This window comes from Giraffa tippelskirchi, chromosome 2, assembly GCF_054371585.1.
Source record: "Giraffa tippelskirchi isolate mGirTip1 chromosome 2, T2T-mGirTip1v1.2.pri, whole genome shotgun sequence".
In the NCBI taxonomy this organism is placed as follows: domain Eukaryota; kingdom Metazoa; phylum Chordata; class Mammalia; order Artiodactyla; family Giraffidae; genus Giraffa; species Giraffa tippelskirchi.
Genome location: NC_137276.1, coordinates 135,940,099 through 135,961,393, shown reverse-complemented (window position 1 = coordinate 135,961,393; position 21,295 = coordinate 135,940,099). Strand labels below are relative to the sequence as shown.

The window sequence follows — 21,295 nt, the reverse complement described above, 5'->3', positions numbered from 1 at the left end:
AGGAATTATTTTCTTTACTTTTCCTTTAAAAAAATATCAAGCTATCAGCCATCACTTCATGTTTTGTCTTAATAAAATTATTTTTCTCTTTCAAGGCTTTTCCTCATCTTTCTAATTAAACACAATTTAAACAATGTGAAAAAGGAAAGTGAACAACCTGATATGTTCTCCTCCAAAATATACAAATTTTTTTGCATTGATTTATGGCCTAATTTTTTTGTTGCTCAGAAGCATTTGAAAAATTACATTGTCATTTTTAATTTTGATGTCAGATGTATACTGGTACTAGTTAGAATTTTATTTACTTATTTGTAAGTATCATAATATTATCTTGCTACAAGTGGATTCAAGTAGTTTCATGTATTTACTTATGAAGGCTATCAATTTGATATAGATGTTATAGAGAAAAGTGAAAATAAATTGTTTGAAAACAAGTACTCAAATCATTAAGTTCTTTGCATCATATTACTCGTTCTATTAGAAATGTCTGTCCTTTATGAATTTTAAAAATACTGTAATAGCAATTCTTCTTTCAAATGGTAGCAGAATCACCCAGAGTTCTGTCACAGCATCAGTATCTAAAATCTCAGAGAAGAATGATATATCTATGAATTGATATAAAGAAATTATAATTTTTTGAATGAGAATAGGAAGAAGAGAGGAAAGTAGGATAATGATTCACAGAGTGATTATGGGCTTCCATTTTTCTTTTTTTTTATGATCTCCATACGTTTATAAAAATGGCTTTTAAATTCCAATATGCATAGCAAAAATAGGATGTTTGCACATTAATACCAAAATTGTATATCAATATTTCAATAAATGTTTACTTTTCTTGACATTAAAAAGTTAATACTTTGACATTTTATTTAGTGGCTTGCAGTGAAAATATAAACTCTTCTATGATAATTGCTGTATGATAATATTAAAAAACATAAAATATTTCTGAAGGCAAGACTGTTATTACAGACTATGTCATTAAAAAGAATACTGGTTAGAGCAACTGAATTATATGATTGGTAAACTATTCATTGATTCTCACTTTCAAATGGGTAGAACTGGCTTTAGGCTATATACAATTAAGTAAAAGTATAAATGTCTGTCACCATTTTATTCATTGTAAATTCATTAGTCCAGTCAGTTGTAAAATTAATTTCTACTAAAATAAATTTCTTGACATTTAACTTGAATTATTTTTCCCTTAGGATTTAAAAGCTGCTCTTGGAGGTTACATTTATTTGGATGACACATCTGTTCAACTGTTAAAACACACTTCTGAATCACATGGCTAATTTATTGATTGGCATACTCATATAACAAGGTAAAATAAACATACATTTGGGAATGAGATATTATTTCCCTTCAAATATGAATTTTATTGAGAAAACAATCTGAGGACTTACCATCCATCAATGAAGGTAGAAGCAATTAGGAATAATTAAAAGTATTAATCAATGTAGTAAGAGAACTAGTTTACTGATTTTTAGTGTCTACCTAATTAAGAGACATTAAAAACTAATGATTGTTTTTACTTATATCCCACATCCAGAATGTGAATGAAGGAGTCACTCTTCCAAGACTTCTATGGCTGAACTGCACAGTTGATCTGTCAACTGAAACCCAATCAGGAAACTCATAGATGCTTTGAGAAGATATTTTAATCAAAAACAAAAACAAAAATAATGTTGGGGAAGGTTGTCCAAGATGGCGACTTAGGAAGAGCTGAAACACACCTCTTCTCATGGACACAACAAGCCTACAGTTTCATATGGAACAATCCCTCAGAAGAACCCAAGAATCAGCTGAACAGCTGCTCCAAACAGAGGGCCAAAGGGCCACATGGACAAGGTATGAGAGGCGGAGATGCAGTTTCACCCCCAAATCCCACCCTCAACATTGTGATCCACAATTGGGAGGAATCTCACAAGTACAGAACTTCTCCCTGAGGAGCAAGGGATTTGTGCCCTACATCAGGAACACCAATCCTTAAGATCTGCATGAGAAATGAGCCTCTAAAGCATCTAGTTTTGAAAACCAATAAGGGTTATGTCCAGGAGAACCACAGAGCTATAGGGAATGGAGATTCTGCTTTTACAGTGTTCTCGCCCAGACTCACTCACCCCGGACCCATGCAAAAGCAATACTTGGGAAGCCTACGCTTCATGTGTGATTATGTTAAACCAAAAATAACTGCCAGAGGGTCAAAAACCTTTTGGGACTCTCTCCAGGGCTGAGGTTCCTGGTTGTGTGATTAGTCACTCAATCGTGTCCGACACTTTGAGACCCTATGGACTCTAGCCCATCGGGTTCTTCTGTCCATGGGGATTCTCCATGCAAGAATAATGGAGTGGGTTGCCATGCACTCCTCCAGGGGATCTTCCTGACCCAGGGATTGAACCCAGGTCTCAGGCATCACAGGTGGATTCTTTACTGTCTGAGCCACTAGGCACCATTTTTTAGTTCTCCTTCTCCCTCACTATTGCCAGTTCTGACAGATACCATTTTTGCGTTCTCACTCTAGCCTGCTAGCTAGTGCCCCTCTGCACTGCTGTTGTGACCATGCCACAGGTGGGGTGTAAGCACTCTGGTCCCCTTTGTTCCCCCATCAAAGCCAGCAGAAGCAAACAGCCCAAACAGTTGAGTGTCAGGCTCTCACTGTCAAGGGGCAATGAGTTTCTCAGCTGAACAGGCCAGTTGGAGGCACAGATGAGAGACAACCAAGAACTAAAGTGTGGTTAGACAATACGCATCATCGCCTACACAGGACTACTCCTTTTAAACTGGAAGAGATAGCTGTTTCATTTAGCATAGAAATACAGAGTCAAGCCAAATGGGGAAACAGAGGAAAATGCTCCAAACAAATCACAAGAAAATGCTCAGAAAAGAAATCTGAATGAGAGATAAGTAATATATCCTATAATTCAAAGAAATGGTAATAAAGATGCTCATTAAACTCAGAAAAAGAATAGACAAACACAGAAGGAATTACAACAAGTTGAGGAAATATAAGAAAGTACTAAACAGAAGACACACAGTTGAAGCATACAATAACTGAAGTGAAAAATACACTAGAGGGGTTTAACAGCAAACTAGATAAAGTGGAGGAATGGATCAGAGATCTGGAAAACACAGGCAATGAAATTCACCCAAATAGAGCAGCAAAAGAAAGAACTTTAAAAAGTGAAGACAGATTAAAGAACAAATGGGACAACATATAGCAAAATATCATTTGCATTGTAGGGGTCTCAGAAGGAGAAAAGTAAGAGAAAGGGGCAGAAAACTTATGTGAAGAAATAATGGCTTACGGAGGAAGGGTGAAATGGGTAAAGGGGTTCAATTATATGGTGATGAATGGTAATTGCATTTTTGGCAGTGAGCACACTGTAGTGTGTACAGAAGTAGAAATGTAATGTTGCACACATGATATCTATGTAATGTTATGAACCAACATTACCTAAATAAAAAGATAAAAAAAAAAAGAAATAGTGACTGAAAATTTCTCTAATCTGGAGAAGGAAGCAGACCTCTGGATGTAGGAAGGCCAGAGAGTTCCAAAAAAGATAAACCCAAAGAGAACCACACCAAGACACATTAAATTTTAAATGCCAAAAATTGAGGAGATAATATTAATATCAGAAAGAAAAAAACAACTTGTTATTTACTCAGGAACCCCGGTAAAACTACCAGCAGATTTCTCAACAGAAATTTTGTAGGTCAGAAGGGACTGGCATGATAAATTCAAAGTGCTGGAAAAAAAAAAAGAAACTTCCATCCAAGGATACCCTATTCAGCAAGGTTTTCATTTAGAATTGAGGAGAAATAAAGAGTTTTCCAGACAAGTAAAAGCAAAGAAGTCAAACACCATTCACCAGCCCTACAGGAAATGTCATACGGATGTTTTAAGCTGAAAAGGAAAGGCACTAATGAGTAATAAAAAAAAACAAAAATAAAAGTAAAAATTTCACAGGAAAAGTCAAATATATGGTAAAGGAAGTAGACCAGTCACATACTTTTAATGTTAGCATGAACTTTAAAAGATAAAACTGGCAAAAATAACTATAACTGCAACAATTACTTACAGTGTGTGTTGGTCGCTCAGTCATGTCTGATTCTTTGTGATCCCATGGACTGTAGCTTGCCAGCCTTCTCTCCATGAAATTCTCCAGGCAGGAATACTGGAGTGGGTTGCCATTCCCTTCTCTAAAGGATACACAAAATATAAAGGTATAAAATGTGACATCAAAAGCATGGGAGTGGAGTAAGATGCAGAGTTTTAGAATGCATTTAAACTTAACTTGCTGTTAATGTAAAATATATTGTTACATTTACAGGCAACTATATAAGTATATTTGTGTATATATGGAACACTACGATAACCATAAAACAAAAATACCCACAAAAAACCCATAATATACCTACAACACCTATAAAAGACAATGACAAATGAAGCTAAGCATAACACTTATAAACAGTTATCAATTCTATGTAGTATTCTAAAAAGATTTAATATCTACCTTTTCCAAATTCCTCCAAAAAATTGAAGAAGGAACTCTCAATTCATTTTACAAGGCCAACATTACTCTGATATCAAGACTAGAATAGAGTACCACCAAAAAGAAAATTATAGACCAATATCTCTGATATAATACCAGAAACCATAAAACTTCTAGTAGAAAACATAGGCAATAGGCTCTTTGACATCATTCTTGGTAATGTTTTTTGGATTGACTCCAAAGGCAATGGCAACAGAAGCAGAATACAACAAATAGACTGTATCAAACATAAAAAGTTTCTGCCTGTAGAAAGAAGTCATCAAGAAAATAAAAAGGCAACCTACTAAATGGGAGAAGATATTTACAAATTATGTATGTGAAAAGAGGTTAATATAAAAAATATGTAAATAACTCATAAGCTCAATAACAAAACCAGCAAAAAAACGTTATCAAAATTGAGAAGAAAACCTGACACTTTTTCAAAGAACACATAAAGGTGGCTGATTAGGCATGTGAAAGTATGCTCAAAATCACACATCATCAGGGAAATGGAAATCAAAACCACAAATGAGCTATCACCTGACACGTGTCAGAATGGCTATTACCAAAAGGACAAGAAATAGCATATGATGGCAAGAATGTGAAGAAAAAGGTATCTTCATGCGCTGTTGCTGGGAATGTAAATTGGCACAACCACTATGGAAGACATTATGGAGGCTCTTCAAAACTCTAAAAATAGAACTAACGATTTCTATCCCATTTCATGATTTATCTTAAAGATATAGTTGAGTTTTCAATGAAAAGTTGCTTTTGTCTATTTTATGTTTTGGTCTTTAAGTGGGACATGGAAGAAAGAGGTGATTCACAGAGTGCAGAGGGTTCATTGATACATGGCTTGTTTATGTAAGTAAATACGGTAAGATCATATACAGTAAAGGTAATCAGGGACATTTTATCAGAAGAGAAGATCTTTGAAGTGATCTTTGCATCCTGATGAGTCTATGGTAAGTGAAATTATGGGGCCTTTTCTGTTAGATTATTAACACACACAAAATAACAGAGGATGAAACGTAGCAAAGTGTTAACAAACTTAGTGAATAGTAGGGCTAACCCAGAAGATATATGGGATGTCGACTTAAAATACTGAAACGGGCATTGTGCAGAAGTTATGTAATGCCTTGTTTGCTGTTTGTTTTATAAATAAAAATGTGAGAAGTGGAAGAAAAGCAATTTGGACAAGTTATTGAAAAATATTCTCTTTTTACAACTTGATTGCTAGGATCTGGGGAAAGATTCAAAGTTTTACATTAAAAAAAATCAGAGGAAAAGGGGAAAAAAGAGAGATGAGAAGCAAGGACAGTGATCTGGGAATATATAACAACCTAGTCAGATGCTTTATTTGACATCTGTCATATTCAGGTCTCAGTCAGAAAAATGTTCCATTATAAAACTCTGATGAAGACTAAAAGCTCAGGCTCTGCAGCATCTTAATTGTGGTTGAGAGTCCAGTTACCTAACATAAAGTTCCACAGAAAACTTTCTCCCTTTTCACAAGACTTTTCAAAAATTTGCATGCTCGGTTGTTTCAGCTTTGTCTGACTGCGTCCCTAGGGATTGCAGCCCATCAGGCTCTTCTGACCATGGAATTCTTCTGGCAAGAATACTGGAGTGGGTTGCCTTACCCTCCTCCATGGGATCTTCCCAACCCTGGGATCGAACCCGCATCTCTTGCATCTCCTGCATTGGCAAGTGGATTCTTTACCACTAGTACCACCTGGTAAGCCCGTAGATGTATTTTAAACAGATTTCAAATATGAACTTTCCTGAGGAGTGACATTCCCAACTGCACTTGTCAGACTGATGTTTTCACATATAATTCCTGAGGCAATGCCCCTCCTTTCCCACCATTCTTTCCAAACTGTGGTAAAGTGTAAGTGGTGTGTGCTGTTCACATGTATGTGATACTGATCTCTAAGTATCAGAGTGTGTTGGGGAAAATTATTATTGAAAAAGAAATCTCTGTGTAGAAGCAACAATTCTGTACCCTCTGTGTGCTCATGAAGAGCATCCGTCCCTGGGCTTATTGCCTCAGTGTGTTTTTGCTGGAGATTCTGCCTCTTCCCCTTGAATTCTCTCTGAAGGTAACACTTGGAAACAACTATATGGCTCCTCAGTGCCACCCGCCAGGCTGATTTGTCTGAGACCTTATTTCCCAGCAGGTCCCAACTAGTTATGTTGTTTGAAGTTGTGCTTCAGTGAATTCTTAAAATGTTGCTTATGCCCTCTCTACTTTGCAAACAATAGCTATAGGAAAGAAGCATCTTTATTCTTGGTGGCATGCCAAAACTGAATATTGTAGAAATCTTCTCTTTGAAGAAACTATTAAAAATTCAAAGCCATTACTCTAAGATCTACATCTTTTTCTAGAATTTAGTTTGCCAGTAGAGACATATCTTTCGAATTCTGTTTAAGTTAGAGTTAATTCTCAAGTAGGTATTTAAAAAAGACATCTTTTTAAAAAGAGGACATTTAGACCAAAATTAATAAAAGCTGAAACGAAATGGAAAAGAATAATCAGTATTATTTAAAAAAAAAAACAAAAAACACTACTTTGAGCAACATTTCTCAATGTTCCTGACCATGACATGAACTTTTTGTCAGTGGGCCATTTCCCCAACCATTGAATTGTTTACTCCACAAGCTGGTTTCCTGCTCATACGCAACGTTAGAGAGGGAATGAGTGGTGGGATGGTCCACACCTTCAATCGTCTCAGATTCCAGACAGAGAGGTTCAAACTGGAAGAGAAGTGTCTAAGAAATGACCCATATATGAAACTGTTTACAGCAACTGGCAATATATTGGCCAGTGGTTGACTAAATGGTTGCCCAGACCTCAGGCAGAACCATTCTGGGTTCTGAAAATTTCCATCAGAAAACTTTTCTGCAATAGGATGGAGTCCTTTGTCTTTTCCTCTGCATACAAGCCACAGTTTCAGGGGTAAATCAGTAAAAAATGTCATCATCATAAAATTGCAAACATTTGAAAGATTCTGCTAAGAATCAGGATTCAAGCATAAATAGATGCTTTGTAAATGAGTTAATTAGTATAGCTCAGGAAGCTCAGGAGAAGGCACTGGCGACCCACTCCAGTACTCTTGCCTGGAAAATCCCATGAACGGAGGAGTCTGGTAGGCTGCAGTCCATGGGGTCGCTAAGAGTCGGACACGACTGAGCGACTTCATTTTCACTTTTCACTTTCATGCATTGAAGAAGGAAATGGCAACCCACTCCAGTATTCTTGCCTGGAGAATCCCAGGGACGGGGGAGCCTGGCGGGCTGCCGTCTATGGGGTCGCACAGAGTCGGGACACAACTGACGCAACTTAGCAGCAGCAGCAGCAGCAGCAGAAGGAAGCTCTGCTCAATATTATGTAACAATCTAAATGGATAAAGAATCTAAAAAATAATAGTTACATTTATATGTATAACTGAATCTCTTTGCTGTTCATCTGAAAATACCATAACATTATTAATCAACTATACTCCAAATAAAATAAAACTACTAAAAAAGAATAAATGATTGGGTTATTCGTTCTGAACCTAACAACATTTGGGCCAGTCACATAGCTTTTGTTTTTTATTGCTTCATATTTTTATTTTTACTCAGGTTCAGGCTCTAACTAATGATTTCCTAAAAGAAATCAACCCTGAATATTTCACTGGTGCTGCTGCTGCTGCTAAGTCGCGTCAGTCGTGTCCGACTCTGCGCGACCCAATGGACGGCAGCCCCCCAGGCTCCTCTGTCCCTGGGATTCTCCAGGCAAGAATACCGGAGTGGGTCGCCATTTCCTTCTCCAGAATATTCACTAGAAGGACTATTACTGAAGCTGAATTTCCAATACTTTGGCCAACTGTTGCAAAAAGCTGACTCATTGGAAAAGATACTGACGCTGGGAAAGATTGAGGGCAGGAGGACAAGGGGGCGACAGAGGATAAGATGAATGGATGGCATCACCGACTCAATGGCCATGAGTGTGAGCAAACTCCAGGAGTAGTGAAAGACAGGGAAGCCTGGCATGCTGAAGTTCATGGGGTCACAAAGTGTTGGACACGACTCAGCACCTGAACAACATGGCTCTAACTAGGCTAATTGAGTCTTCCAAGTAGATTTAATTGTCAAAAATAAAAATTAGTCATACAACAGTTGCACTTGCATACTTTCCTTGAGAGAAATTCCATTGTTTTCATCAGATTTGCAAAGAATTGGCTCCCAGTGAATTTAAAGAAGAATCATGCTCTCTCTTTCTTTTTCTCTATTATACACACACAGACACACACACACACACACACAATTCTTACTATTTTAAATAAATAATACACACACATGAGTGATATATGCATAGTTAATGACTATATATATGTATCAGAAACTACAAACTCTCTATGAAGCACCACTATGTGCCTGGAACTAGGTTAGAATTTCTTCTTTAAAGTAAATTGCCAAAATAACCCAGAGCTACAGTTTACATGTTTCAATTCACAGAAATGGAAATTAAAACTCAGAGAGTTTAATTATTTGTTCAATATCATACAAATAATATCATACAACTAGTAAATGCTAAACATCTGTCTTTCTGCAATAGTATCCTTATTTCACTTGCAAAACAAAGTATGTCAAGCCGTATTCTTAGCTATCTAGGTATCATGGATATAAAATGGTCAGTAAAGAAAAGTTCACTTGTAACACATACATGCCATGTAGTATATATGCAGTTAAGTCATGTCTGATTCTTTGTGACCCCATGGACTGTAGCTCACCAGGTTCCTTTATCTGTGAGATTTTTCAGGCAAGAATACTGGAATGGGTTGTCATTTCCTCCTCCAGGAATTTTCCTGATCTGAAGATCAAACCTGCATTTCCTGCAGTGTTGGTGGATTCGTTACTACTGAGCCACCTGTGAAACCTCGATAGTATAATAGGAATTACACAAATATATTTTTACATAATTTATGATTTTTTTATATTTACCACACATAAAATTATGAGCACTGCACCTTCACATTTCATTTTATCTCATAATCATTATTTTTTGGTAGTTTATCATGAATTAGGCATTGGGTTAAGCCCTTTATGTACCTATATTATTTTAACCTCAACTACAAATCTATGAATGGTCTCTTCCATCTATAAATGAATAAATTATCTTTGAGAATTTAACTAAAGTATCTGAAAGTATTAATATTATTCCCATTTTACAGATAAGAAACCTGAAGCAGATGGCAATTAGTAACTTGCAAAATGACAGTTATTTAAGTGATCAAATTGGAACAGAAACCCACATCTATCTGACGGTATAGTATGAGACTGGATAATTAGTATGTAAGAAGCATAACCTAATGAATCAATTCACAGGCTGTGGAGCCAGACTACCAAGATAAGATTCTTATTATTTCAGTTGTTAGCTGAGTGAGCTTGGGCAAGTTAATTAGCTTTTCTGTTTAAGTTTCATCATTTTTAAAATGAGAATATTGACAATACTTATCTCATATGTTTGTAGTGATAAATTCTAATTCATGTAAATTACTCAGAAAATACTGAAGGCACATAGTGGGTACTCAATGAATTAATATTTTAACATTTTATCATCAATTACATTATTATTATATTATACTATTATATTATACTGTGTGTGCAAGCTCAATCATTCAGTCGTGTCCGACTCTTTGAGACCCCATGGACTGTAGCCCCACCAGGCTCCTCTGCCCATAGGATTCTTCAGGCAAGGATACTGGAGTGGGTTGCCATTTCCTTCTCCAACAATACTGTGTAAAACAAATTAAAAAAACAAAAACAGAAACCTCAACTAAATAGATTTGGAAGACCAGAGGGGGAGCTCTCAAACCCTGTGATGACAGCACAGTCCAGTAAGAAGAGACTTCTCTTCCTTCCTGGCAAGGATTCAGCTAATGAAAAGTTATGGACTCTGTTTACTATAACCCTCCCAACTTCCTTCCCCCCTGTATAAAATCTATTCTCCTTCCCTTGCTGTCAGGGAACTTGCATGTGGCTTCTCCTGGTTGCAGACTTGAATTGCAATTCTCTACTAATCCCAATTAAACCCATCTTTGCTGGAGAAATATCTGGCAGCCTACTTATTTCAGATGAATGACCGTTATATTCAATTATTATTTTCTCTATCTCAATTTTTTATTTAAAAAAAAACTAATAAGAAGGAAAAAAATCTACCTAGAATAAGCTCCATTGTTATGAAGTGTAAAAGAGAGTCTTAGTTTGAAAAGATGGCTATGATGATATATCAAAAACTAGCTAGTTTCTCAAAAGATATTTTTTAGTTGTGGTATATAAACTCTTAGTTGTGGTATATGGCATTATGGGATCTAGTTCCCTTTCCCAGGATCCATGAGCCCACTACATTGGGAGAGTGGAGTCTTAACCACTGAAGCAACTAAAGACATCGCATGTCTCAACAAAGACTGAAGATCCCATTTACTTTAAACAAGACATGGCATGACAAAATAAATACATATTGAAAAAAAAAAAAGACTTTTTTCTCACATTTTTGGGCATCCACAGTCATGATGCCTGCATGGTCAGTTTCTGGTAAAAAGTCCCTTCTGGTTGCAGATTGCCACCTGCTCCTTCAGACTTCCCGGCTAGCTATCTGACATATTCTTATGAAGAAACTAATTCCTCTCATGAGATCTCATCAGATCTCAAGATCTGATTGCTTCCCAAAGGCCCACCTTCAAATGTAATCACATTGAGATTAAGGTTTCAACATATGAATTTTGGAAAAGGAGGGGCACAAACATTTAATCCCTTGCTTAGGGCAATTAGGTTTGTCGGGGCCAGTGTGAGGAAAGCAGGAGAGATTCCATCTTGAAGTCTGTCATCCATCTTAAAGACAGGCTGTGAACTGGGCCTGAACCCTGCCCAAGAGTAAGGAAACCATTACTAGTGAACACCAGGTCTCCTGCAGACTTCCCTCTCTACAGATGACAAACATAGATTGTAGTTGAGGTAAGGCTGCCCCTGTTAGATTAACCGTGGAGACATCCCCCCTTGATATATAATCATTGTCCTCCCCCTTTAATCTTAATTGTTTGTTCTCCTAGCACCTACTTGTTGTAAAACTTAATCATATACAACAAAGAGGTTGTTAACATGTAGTCAGTCACGAAGTGGAGGTTATAAAACTGGGCCTTTCATAAACATTAGGGTCCTTGTTGGGAACTGATTCCCCTTGGACCCGTTGGTGTAATAAACCGTACTCCACTGTCTTGAGTGTCCTCCGAGGTGTGTTTTGTGACTCTAGATTCCATAACAGGTTCTGAGCTTTGAGATGGGGTGGGGTCAGCTGGAACTTGTGCTCCTTGAAGTTTGATCTGATGTAGAAAAGCAATGAGTTGAGGAGAGAATTGATACTGTAGAGATAAGGAAAAGAACCCCAGTTTTTCAGTTTTCAAACAAACTCTTAAAAATCAAGACAAAGGGACTAGAGAGACAAAAGTGTTATATAAAATGCTTTTTGCGCATTCCTAAGGTAAGAAGACCCTGACATAATCAATAGGAATAGTGGAATATGGATCAGAATAAAATATTTTTTTCTTGAGTTTTCCCTACTTTGGCCAACTTTGGAGTGCTCTATAGGTAAGTGAATGTTTTCCCTGACTGAGTAGGGGCAGTGGGGAAGAGAGCAACAGCAAATAAATGGAAATAAATTGTGTCTCAGGGACAAGGTGAAGTTCTTCTCCCCATGTCACCACGAAGATTCTGATGATGATATCTGGAAGAAGGCTCAATCTAAGCTGTTTGTGATAAAAGTGTACATATATCCTTGACTTTGGAACAGCAGCAATCGTGAAAGCTGAACCCAGGGCTGAATGTGTTTCCTTGATTTGCTAGACAAAACTAGACAGCATACTAAAAAGTAGAGACATTAATTTGACGAAAAAGTTCTATGTAGTCAAAGCTATGGCTTTTCCAGTAGTCATATATAGATGTGAGAGTTGGACCATAAAGAAAGCTGAGCACCAAAGAACTGATGCTTTTGAACTGTGGTGTTGGAGAAGACTCTTGAGAGTCTCTTGGACTGCAAGGAGATCCAATCAGTCCATCATAAAGGAAATCAGTCCTGAATATTCATTGGAAGGACTGATGTTGAAGCTGAAACTTCAATACTTTGGCCACCTGAAGCAAAGAGCTGACTCATTTGAAAAGACCCTGATGCTGGGAAAGATTGAGGACAGGAGGAGAAGGGGACGACAGAGGATGAGATGGTTGGATGGCATCACTGACTCAATGGACTTGAGTTTGATTAAGCTCCAGGAGTTGGTGATGGATAGGGAAGCCTGGCATGCTATAGTCCATGGGCTCACAAAGAGTCAGACATGACTGAGCAACTGAACTGACTGACCTTTGTCATGACAGACATTCTGCCTCCACAAGCAAGAAATAAATGAGATTTAATTATAAAAATTTTAAATTAATCTGATAGTTGAAAACCTTGGCCTGTGACTAGAAATTCTAATTTTGTTTACTTATACTAATCAATAAACAATGCTTCTTCCATCATGCTTGCCCTCACAACTCAGTTGATGGGATTGGCCTTTCCTGTAGGGAAACACACTTCACCTGATGGCTGAATGCCCAAGGTTGCTCAGGCAATCATTTAGAGCTAGAGTTATGTTCTCACAATATGGTATATTCTTGCTAAGCTCTGAATTCCTAATGCTGGGTCTCTACCTGATATCTTGGAGAAAGCACAGTCCCCTTCCCAGCAGGGCCTGGTCCTCAATTCTTAGAGATAGTATAAGGCATTATAACTGACAGCAGTCCAAAACATATTATTATGTTGAGGCAAAAGAGATACACAATTAACACTTACTGGGTTCTTTCTATTTTACAGGTCCTTATTCTAATCTGTGCCTCTAATTTGAAAGTTAGGTATTCTTACCTTGTTTTTCAGATGAAGAAGCTAAAAGTCAGAAACAAGAGTCTTGCTCAACCATGAAGTAGAGCTAACATCAAACCCAGGTTTCTGTAAGCATGTCAGAATTTACTTACACTGCAGAATAACCACACAGGTAGCTGGGAACTGACATTGGTCCACATTCTTCTCAGATAAAATCTGTCCTTGTTTCCTTGATCCAGTATCAGAATCAGCTAGAAGGCAGAATCCTGGGCCCCAACCCAGACATACTGAATCAGATTATCTGGCAGTGTGCCTGGCAATTTGGATTTTATGAATTCCTAATGTAATTCTTCATGCTTTCCTAAATTTTAAGAATTTGTTAACATAAAGTCTCTATCTGAAACACAAAATGCATAAGAGAATTTCAAATTTACCAAGTTTTGTATTTCCCAGAAGACTCATTTTTTACATATACATGTAATTACAGTTTTTCAATTATTTTCCCATTTATATTATTACAGAATAATGAACAGCATTCCCTGCCCTATACAGTAGGTCCTTGTTGGTTATCTATTTTAAATATAGCAGAGTATACTTGTCCATTCCAAGCTCCTAATCTTTCCTTCCCTGCCGTCCTTCCCCCTGGTAACCCAAAGTTCATTTTCTGTGAGTCTGTTTTTGTTTTGTAAAGTTCATTTGTATCATTTCTTTTTTTTTTTTAGATTTCACATGTAAGTAATATCGTCTGATATTACATTTTTGTTTTTAAAATAATTGCTAAAATATTTAATAATATTTCTATCATCCCAAGACTCACTATCAAAAACTTAAAGTTTAAGGTCAAAACAAACAAAATCTCCAGAAAATCTTGAAGGAGGCCACAAACCATAAAATATCAGTCTTTACTCCAGCTCTTTTCTGGTGTTACAGTACTTTGAGATGTATTATATCATTATTACTTCATCACTTTTTAGAACTTTTGCAAGCCTAGTGTGGAATGATGAAAGGTAATTTTTATCTCAGAAAAATGCACCTTTAGCAAATGTGATATATTCACATAAGAATTCATTTAACTTTTTTCATTATCTCAGCTGTAGAAACTTGCCCCAGAACTTGATCAATAAATCTTTGTTATTTAAATTTAAATTAATGATCATCTTTTGACTTTTCTCTACAAAATACCACTCTGATTAATAATTAGAACCTCCATAGCTCCCTCTCCAGCATCCTTGTTATTTGCCTCTGCCATCAGCAAATCTTGTATGTAATTATGTTTATAGCCACTTACTCGCAATGGATTCTCCTAAGCTGTTCCTTATATTACAAATATTTCTTCCAGACATATACTTAACATATATTCTTCGATTAAGGCAATTTCCCAAATTTGCTTATTATGTGAAAATACTGTGTGCTTAGTCTCTCAGTCGTGTCCAGCTCTTTGCGACCCCCATGGACTGTAGCCCACCAGGCTCCTCTGTCTATGGGGATTCTTCAGGCAAGAATACTGGAGTGAGTTGCCATGCCCCTCTCAGGGATCTTCCCAACCCAGGGATCAAACTGGGGTCTCCTGCATTGCAGGTGGATTCTTCACCAACTGAGCTACTAGTGAAGCCCTATGTGAAAATACTTCAGGCTTTTTTAAGTTGATGACTATAGCTATGTGTATGCAATTAGTAATTTTAGGTAAGATATATAGAGGAAATAAGTCATATACAAATGATGCTATTTATTTATTAATATCTTTTTATCAAAATTATATGAGATAGCTATAAATTATTCCAATATTGAGCAGAAAGAGATAAGTGTTGCTACTTTGATTTGGGGAAAGCAGAGAGCCTCATAAAAAGTATGAATTAGACATGACAAGTAGAGACAAGATAAAGGTTTTATTAGAAGAAAACAAAAAAATTATATGACAGAAGCATTGAGGTAAACAGTTACAAGTAAGCAATCATGAGTTATTAATTTATTTAGAACATGGTGTAAGAGACAAAGAAGAGTGAGAGATGACCCAGGAAATATAGGTTGTAGACACTGCAAAATAACTTTCTAAGAAATTTGGGTGTTATTGTGCAGCTTCCATTAACTGGCCACCCATTAAGTCTGATATTAAAATAAGCATGTTCCATATGTTAAAAAATGCCTTCAAACATCAACAGTCTTCTGTTTATTGATTCAGGACCTTTGCAATTAATTGGTTCATACTCTCGGAGTAAAATGAAAAGAAGGAATGTTTTTGAGCAAAAATTACAAATTCTTTTCCTATTGTGAGCCAGCTTAATATTCTAATTTTGACATATATATTAAAATTATCCAGTAAATACTTCATATGTATATATTATAGCATCAACTTTTATTGTCAACATAGCCGTAGTACTAGTTAAATTCAGGAGATCAATTAGTTTGTGAAAGGTCAAGTAACTGATTAGTACAGTGCTGAGATTAGAGCTAAGATATTTTGACATCTAATTCTAGATTATTTTTTTCTACATTACTGCTCTAAAGCACATTTATTAAAACTGCTAATTCAGACTGCCTGGATGAAGATCAATTTGTATTTTTAAAAGACTGCACTATACTGTTATTGTGGTTTATTGCCACGAAGAGAAACTCTAACCAGGCTAATAGGGTCTGCTAACTAGGGTTAATTGCAAAAAATAAATATTATTAGTGTTAAATTAATGGCTTACATGAATACCCATCTTTGAAAGGTCTTTGATGTCAACTAAATATTACTTGCATAATTTTGTTTACATTATTAATTTAAACTGAAGCATTTTTATTCCCAAAGTGCATACATTCCCAAAGAACATTCGTAGTTCTTGCCCGTATTTTCAATATTTCCGAAAAGGAAAAATTTTTTTAGAAATTTTGAAAAAAAATTCCTACTAGGAAACTGAACAAATATACTGATCCAGAAAGATTTTACTCTTCCAACCATCACCTGCCATGATGTGAATTCATGTCTATGACAGCTTAGAATTCTTCAACTTAATTATAATAGTATTTGTGAGGGTAATAAGGGTATGTTATAAGTACTCATGACATGAATTAAAGATACAACTGTCCCCTGAGAAGTCAAGCTGAAGCAGATAAATACAAGTTTCAATTGAAATTAAATCTGTCAAACCAGCTGGCATCCTTCATGGGAGAGTACACATTTCACATTTCAAAACATATGAGTATAATATATGTCATGGAATATCTAGATTAATAATAACTATAGTAAGTACTTATGTATGATTAAAAAAAAAGTATCCCCACATTCCTAGGAAAATGTAGATTATTGTGTAGCTGAGGTAACAACAGTCACCAGAACCAGTTTGAACATGTCTAATTAATGAGTGAAAGTCTATATTTAGACTTTAGATAATACACAGCCACTGGAATAATTTCTAAAGCAGTTTAATCACTAAGTAATGAAACCTCACCTCAGTGAACATGTTTTTGCATGCCTACCAATCAATGAGAGTTCCTTACTTTTAAAAGTCAAGCAATTAAAAATGGATTCTCTTATGAATGTCAACCACTCAACAGCAGTCTCACTATAGACAAATTATGTCAACCCACTCATCTGTAAAAGTCCACCAGTCCTTGGATTTCATGTTTTCAAAATATTCTATAAAACATAAGCAGTTGGGTCTCCTTGGAGAGATTAAGCATAACCAGCAAGCTCTCCCTAATCATAGTAAAAATATATTTAAGTTTCTGTTCTTTATTTTAGATATTGAGTAAGAATTAATCCTTTGACATTTTGGAAGATTACACCAAGATCATGTTGAATATCTTTGTTTATCAGCATTTTAAAGGGTCCTTGAATTGACAGGAATGAACATTGGGCTCTTTGTGTCCAAATTTCATTTGTTTATAAGATTTGTTTTTGCAGTCAGTCGCTTGAGCTCTGTCTTCTTATTCTAAGATTTTAGACCGTTATCTTTGTATCATGTCATTAGACCTAGGCCTTGGTATAATTAGATCTTTTCACCATTTACTGTTGTCTGCACTGACCACTGGACTTTCCTGGTAGCTTAGCTGGTAAAGGATCCACCTGCAATGCAGGAGACACCGATTCGATCCTTGGGTCAGATAGATTCCCTGGAGAACAGAATGGCAACCCACTCCAGTGTTCTTGCCTGGAAAATTCCATGGACAGAGAAGCCTGGTGGGCTACAGTCCATGGGACTGTAGTCACAAAGAGTCGGACACAACTGAGGAGCTAACATTGATGCTGACCATTAAGAATCTAAACACTTCTCTTTTCTGCTGTATATTACTGGGTGTAAGATTATCTAGTGTTAATTCTAGCATGGTAAACTACTGATTGAGTGACCCTTGGCAAGTCTTTGAAGCTCACTGAAAGAAAGCTGAGCATGGAAGAATTGATGCTTTTGACTGTGGTGTTGGAGAAGACTCTTGAGAGTCCCTTGGATTGCAAGGGGATCCAATCAGTCCATCCTAAAGGAAATCAGCCCTGAATATTCATTGGAAGGACTGATGTTGAAGCTGAAACTCCAATACTTTGGCCACCTCATGCGAAGAACTGACTCATTGGAAAAGACCCTGATGCTGGGAAAGATTGAAGGCAGTAGAAGAAGGGGATGACAGAGGATAAGATGGTTGGATGCTATTATCAACCCAATGGACATGAGTTTGAGTAAGCTCCAGGAGCTGGTGATGGACAGGGAAGCCTGGTGTGCTGCAGTCCATGGGGTCACAAAGAGTCAGACATGACTGAGCAACTGAAGTGACTACTGAAGCTTAGGTTATCTATGTTATATGAGGATAATAATTCTTACTTCACAAGAGGGTTATGAAAAAACTGAAATAACACACAAGAAAACATGTAAATATTACTTAGTGATAATCATTTTTAAAATCCTAGTGGTAGTCTTATTTACACAGCAACAAATTTTAGCCACATGCCTATCTAATATGCTGCTGTACTTCTATACTTAATCTTTAGCTATAATTCTAAACCAGATTAAAGAATGCTGCACATTTTCATCTTTAAGTTTTAGATAGCACTGTTGCACATAAATATTGGATATATTCTTTTTATTTCTCATTCTTATTTGCTTTGTATTTCATTTACCTTCCTTTTATCACTTTCATTCCTTGAGAGCCTATGGAGTATGTAGAGAATAAAAACATTCAATGCTATTAAAAAAAAAAGAAAGAAACTATATTTGAAGCAACAGTTATTTGGGGCATAGAAAATAAGCTTATTATCTAAAAAATTGAAGAACAGATGGTGGATATTACATTGTAAAATCCTCAGTAGGTTTGCCTCATGATAGAAGAGACTGGTATTTACCTAAAGAGAAGAAATAAATGAAGAATATAGGTTTTTTTTTTTAATTTTGAAGGGTATTTTTATTATATGATGGCAAAATTGGAGAATAAAAATAAATTAGTGTAATTTAAGTCAAATCCATTTGTATTTATTTTAAAATATAACCTAATTAGTAACATTTTCTTTAAGAGTTCTAATTTCAGTCTAGAAATTAGTGGGCCTTAGGAAGCATCACTACGAACAAGGCTAGTGGAGGTGATGGAATTCCAGTTGAGCTATTTCAAATCCTAAAAGATGATGCTGTGAAAGTGCTGAACTCAATATGCCAGGAAATTTGGAAAACTCAGCAGTGGCCACAGGACTTGAAAGGGTCAGTCTTCATTCCAATCCCAAAGAAAGGCAATGCCAAAGAATGCTCAAACTACCACACAATTGCATTCATCTCACACACTAGCAAAGTAATGCTCAAAGTTCTCCAAGCCAGGTTTTAACAGTACGTGCACGGTGAACTCCCAGATGTTCAAGCTGGATTTAGAAAAGGCAGAGGAACCAGAAATCAGATTGCCAACATCTGTTGGATCATTGAAAAAGTGATAGAATTCCAGAAAAATATCTATTTCTGGTTTATTGACTATGCCAAAGCCTTTGATTGTGTGGATCACAACAAAGTGTGGAAAATTCTTCAAGAGATGGGAATACCAGACCATCTGACCTGCTCCCTGAGAAATCTGTATGCAGGTCAATAAGCAACAATTGTAACTGGACATGGAATGACGGACTGGTTCCACATCAGGAAAGGAGTACACCAAGGCTGTATATTGTCACCCTGCTTATTTAACTTATTTGCAGAGTACATCATGAGAAATGCTGGACTGGATGAAGCACAAGCTGGAATTAAGATTGCTGGGCGAAATATCACATATGCAGATGACACCACTCTTATGGCAGAAAGTGAAGAACTAAAGAGCTTCTTGATGAAAGTGAAAGAGGAGAGTGAAAAAGTTGGCTTAAAACCCAACATTCAGAAAACTAAGATCATGGCATCTGATCCCATCACTTCATGGCAAATAGATGGGGAAACAATGTAAACAATGAGAGACTATTTTGAGGGGCTCCAAAATCACTGCAGATGGTGACTGCAACCATGAAATTAAAAGGCATTTGCAATGGCATCCCACTCCAGTACTCTTGCCTGGAGAATCCCATGGACAGAGGAGCCTGGTGGGCTGCAGTCCATGGGGTCGCTAAGAGTCAGACACGACTGAGCGACTTCACTTTCACTTTTCACTTTCACGCATTGGAGAAGGAAATGGCAACCCACTCCAGTGTTCTTGCCTGGAGAATCCCAGGGACGGCGGAGCCTGGTGGGCTGCCGTCTGTGGGGTCACACAGAGTCGGACATGACTGAAGCGACTTAGCAGCAGCAGCAGCTCCTTGGAAAAAAAGTTACGACCAAGCTTGACAGCATATTAAAAAGCAGAGACATTACTTTGTCAGCAAAGGTCCATCTAGTCAAAGCTATGGTTTTTCCAGTAGTCATGTGTGGATGTGAGAATTGGACTATAAAGAAAGCTGAGAGCTGAAGAATTGATGTTTTTGAACTGTGGTGTTGGAGAAGACTCTTGAGAGTGCCTTGGACTGCAAGGAGATCCAACTAGATCCAATCAGTCCTGAATGTTCATTGGAAGGACTGATGTTGAAGCTGAACCTCCAATACTTTGGCGACCTGATGCCAAGAACTGACCTGTTGGAAAACACCCTGATGTTGGGAAGGATTGAAGGCAGGAGATGAAGGGGATGACAGAGGATGAGGTGGTTTTATGGCATTACCAACTTGGTGGCCATGAGTTTGAGTAAGCTCTGGGAGTTGGTGATGGACAGGGACGCCTGGAGTGCTGCAGTCCATGGCCTCAGAAAGTCAGACATCACTGAGCATCTGAACTCAACTCAATTTCGGTTTATTTTTTGCCAATAAAGCACAAAGGAATGAGCCTACAAAGCATTTCTGCATAGTACTGAATTCAAAAATCTTGTAGTATCCTTAAAGGCAAACACTCAGTATTATGGGACAAAATTTCTTAAACTGCAAAGCATGTGCATTGTCAGAAGATGAGAGCTTACATTATCATCTTTGAAAAACTTATATCAACACTAGAAATGCTAGATTCACAAAAATTTCAGGAAGAAAATACTAAAGAATATAAATTATTATTTTTACATAATGTAGTATCCTACTAGATGATGGCAGAGTTATGCTAATCAAACACATATTCATGTATTGTTACTTTCAAGGCAAAGTTTCAACAAGTCATTTTCCAAACTAGCAAGTAGATGGCATTATATGACTATCCTTAACATATATTTCTAATGGTAAAATTGAAAAAAATAAAAATTCCACAAAACATTCTTAAAACTCATAAGGTGAGTAAGTAAATCTATTCTTTTTTTCAAGAATTTTGTCACTTGAGTCTACTAAGATCTAAAATTATTGCAAGTCTAACACTTTCCTTGAAATAATTGCTTTGCTAACTGAAACTAATTAAAGAAAAACTACTTAACACAGAAAGTAATATC

The 21,295-nt window shown here is 36.7% G+C and overlaps 1 protein-coding gene across 1 annotated transcript in view; it reads right to left on the bottom strand.

Moving 5' to 3' along the window:
• Positions 1–702: 702 nt before the first annotated feature.
• Positions 703–21,295, bottom strand: part of LOC145522953 (uncharacterized) — a 252,008-nt gene continuing 231,415 nt past the window's right edge. The window contains exon 4 of the mRNA XM_081532337.1: positions 703–4,200. Within this exon, the coding sequence (XP_081388463.1) occupies positions 4,096–4,200 (105 nt within the window). The 3' untranslated portion in view covers positions 703–4,095. The remainder of the gene's footprint in view (positions 4,201–21,295) is intronic.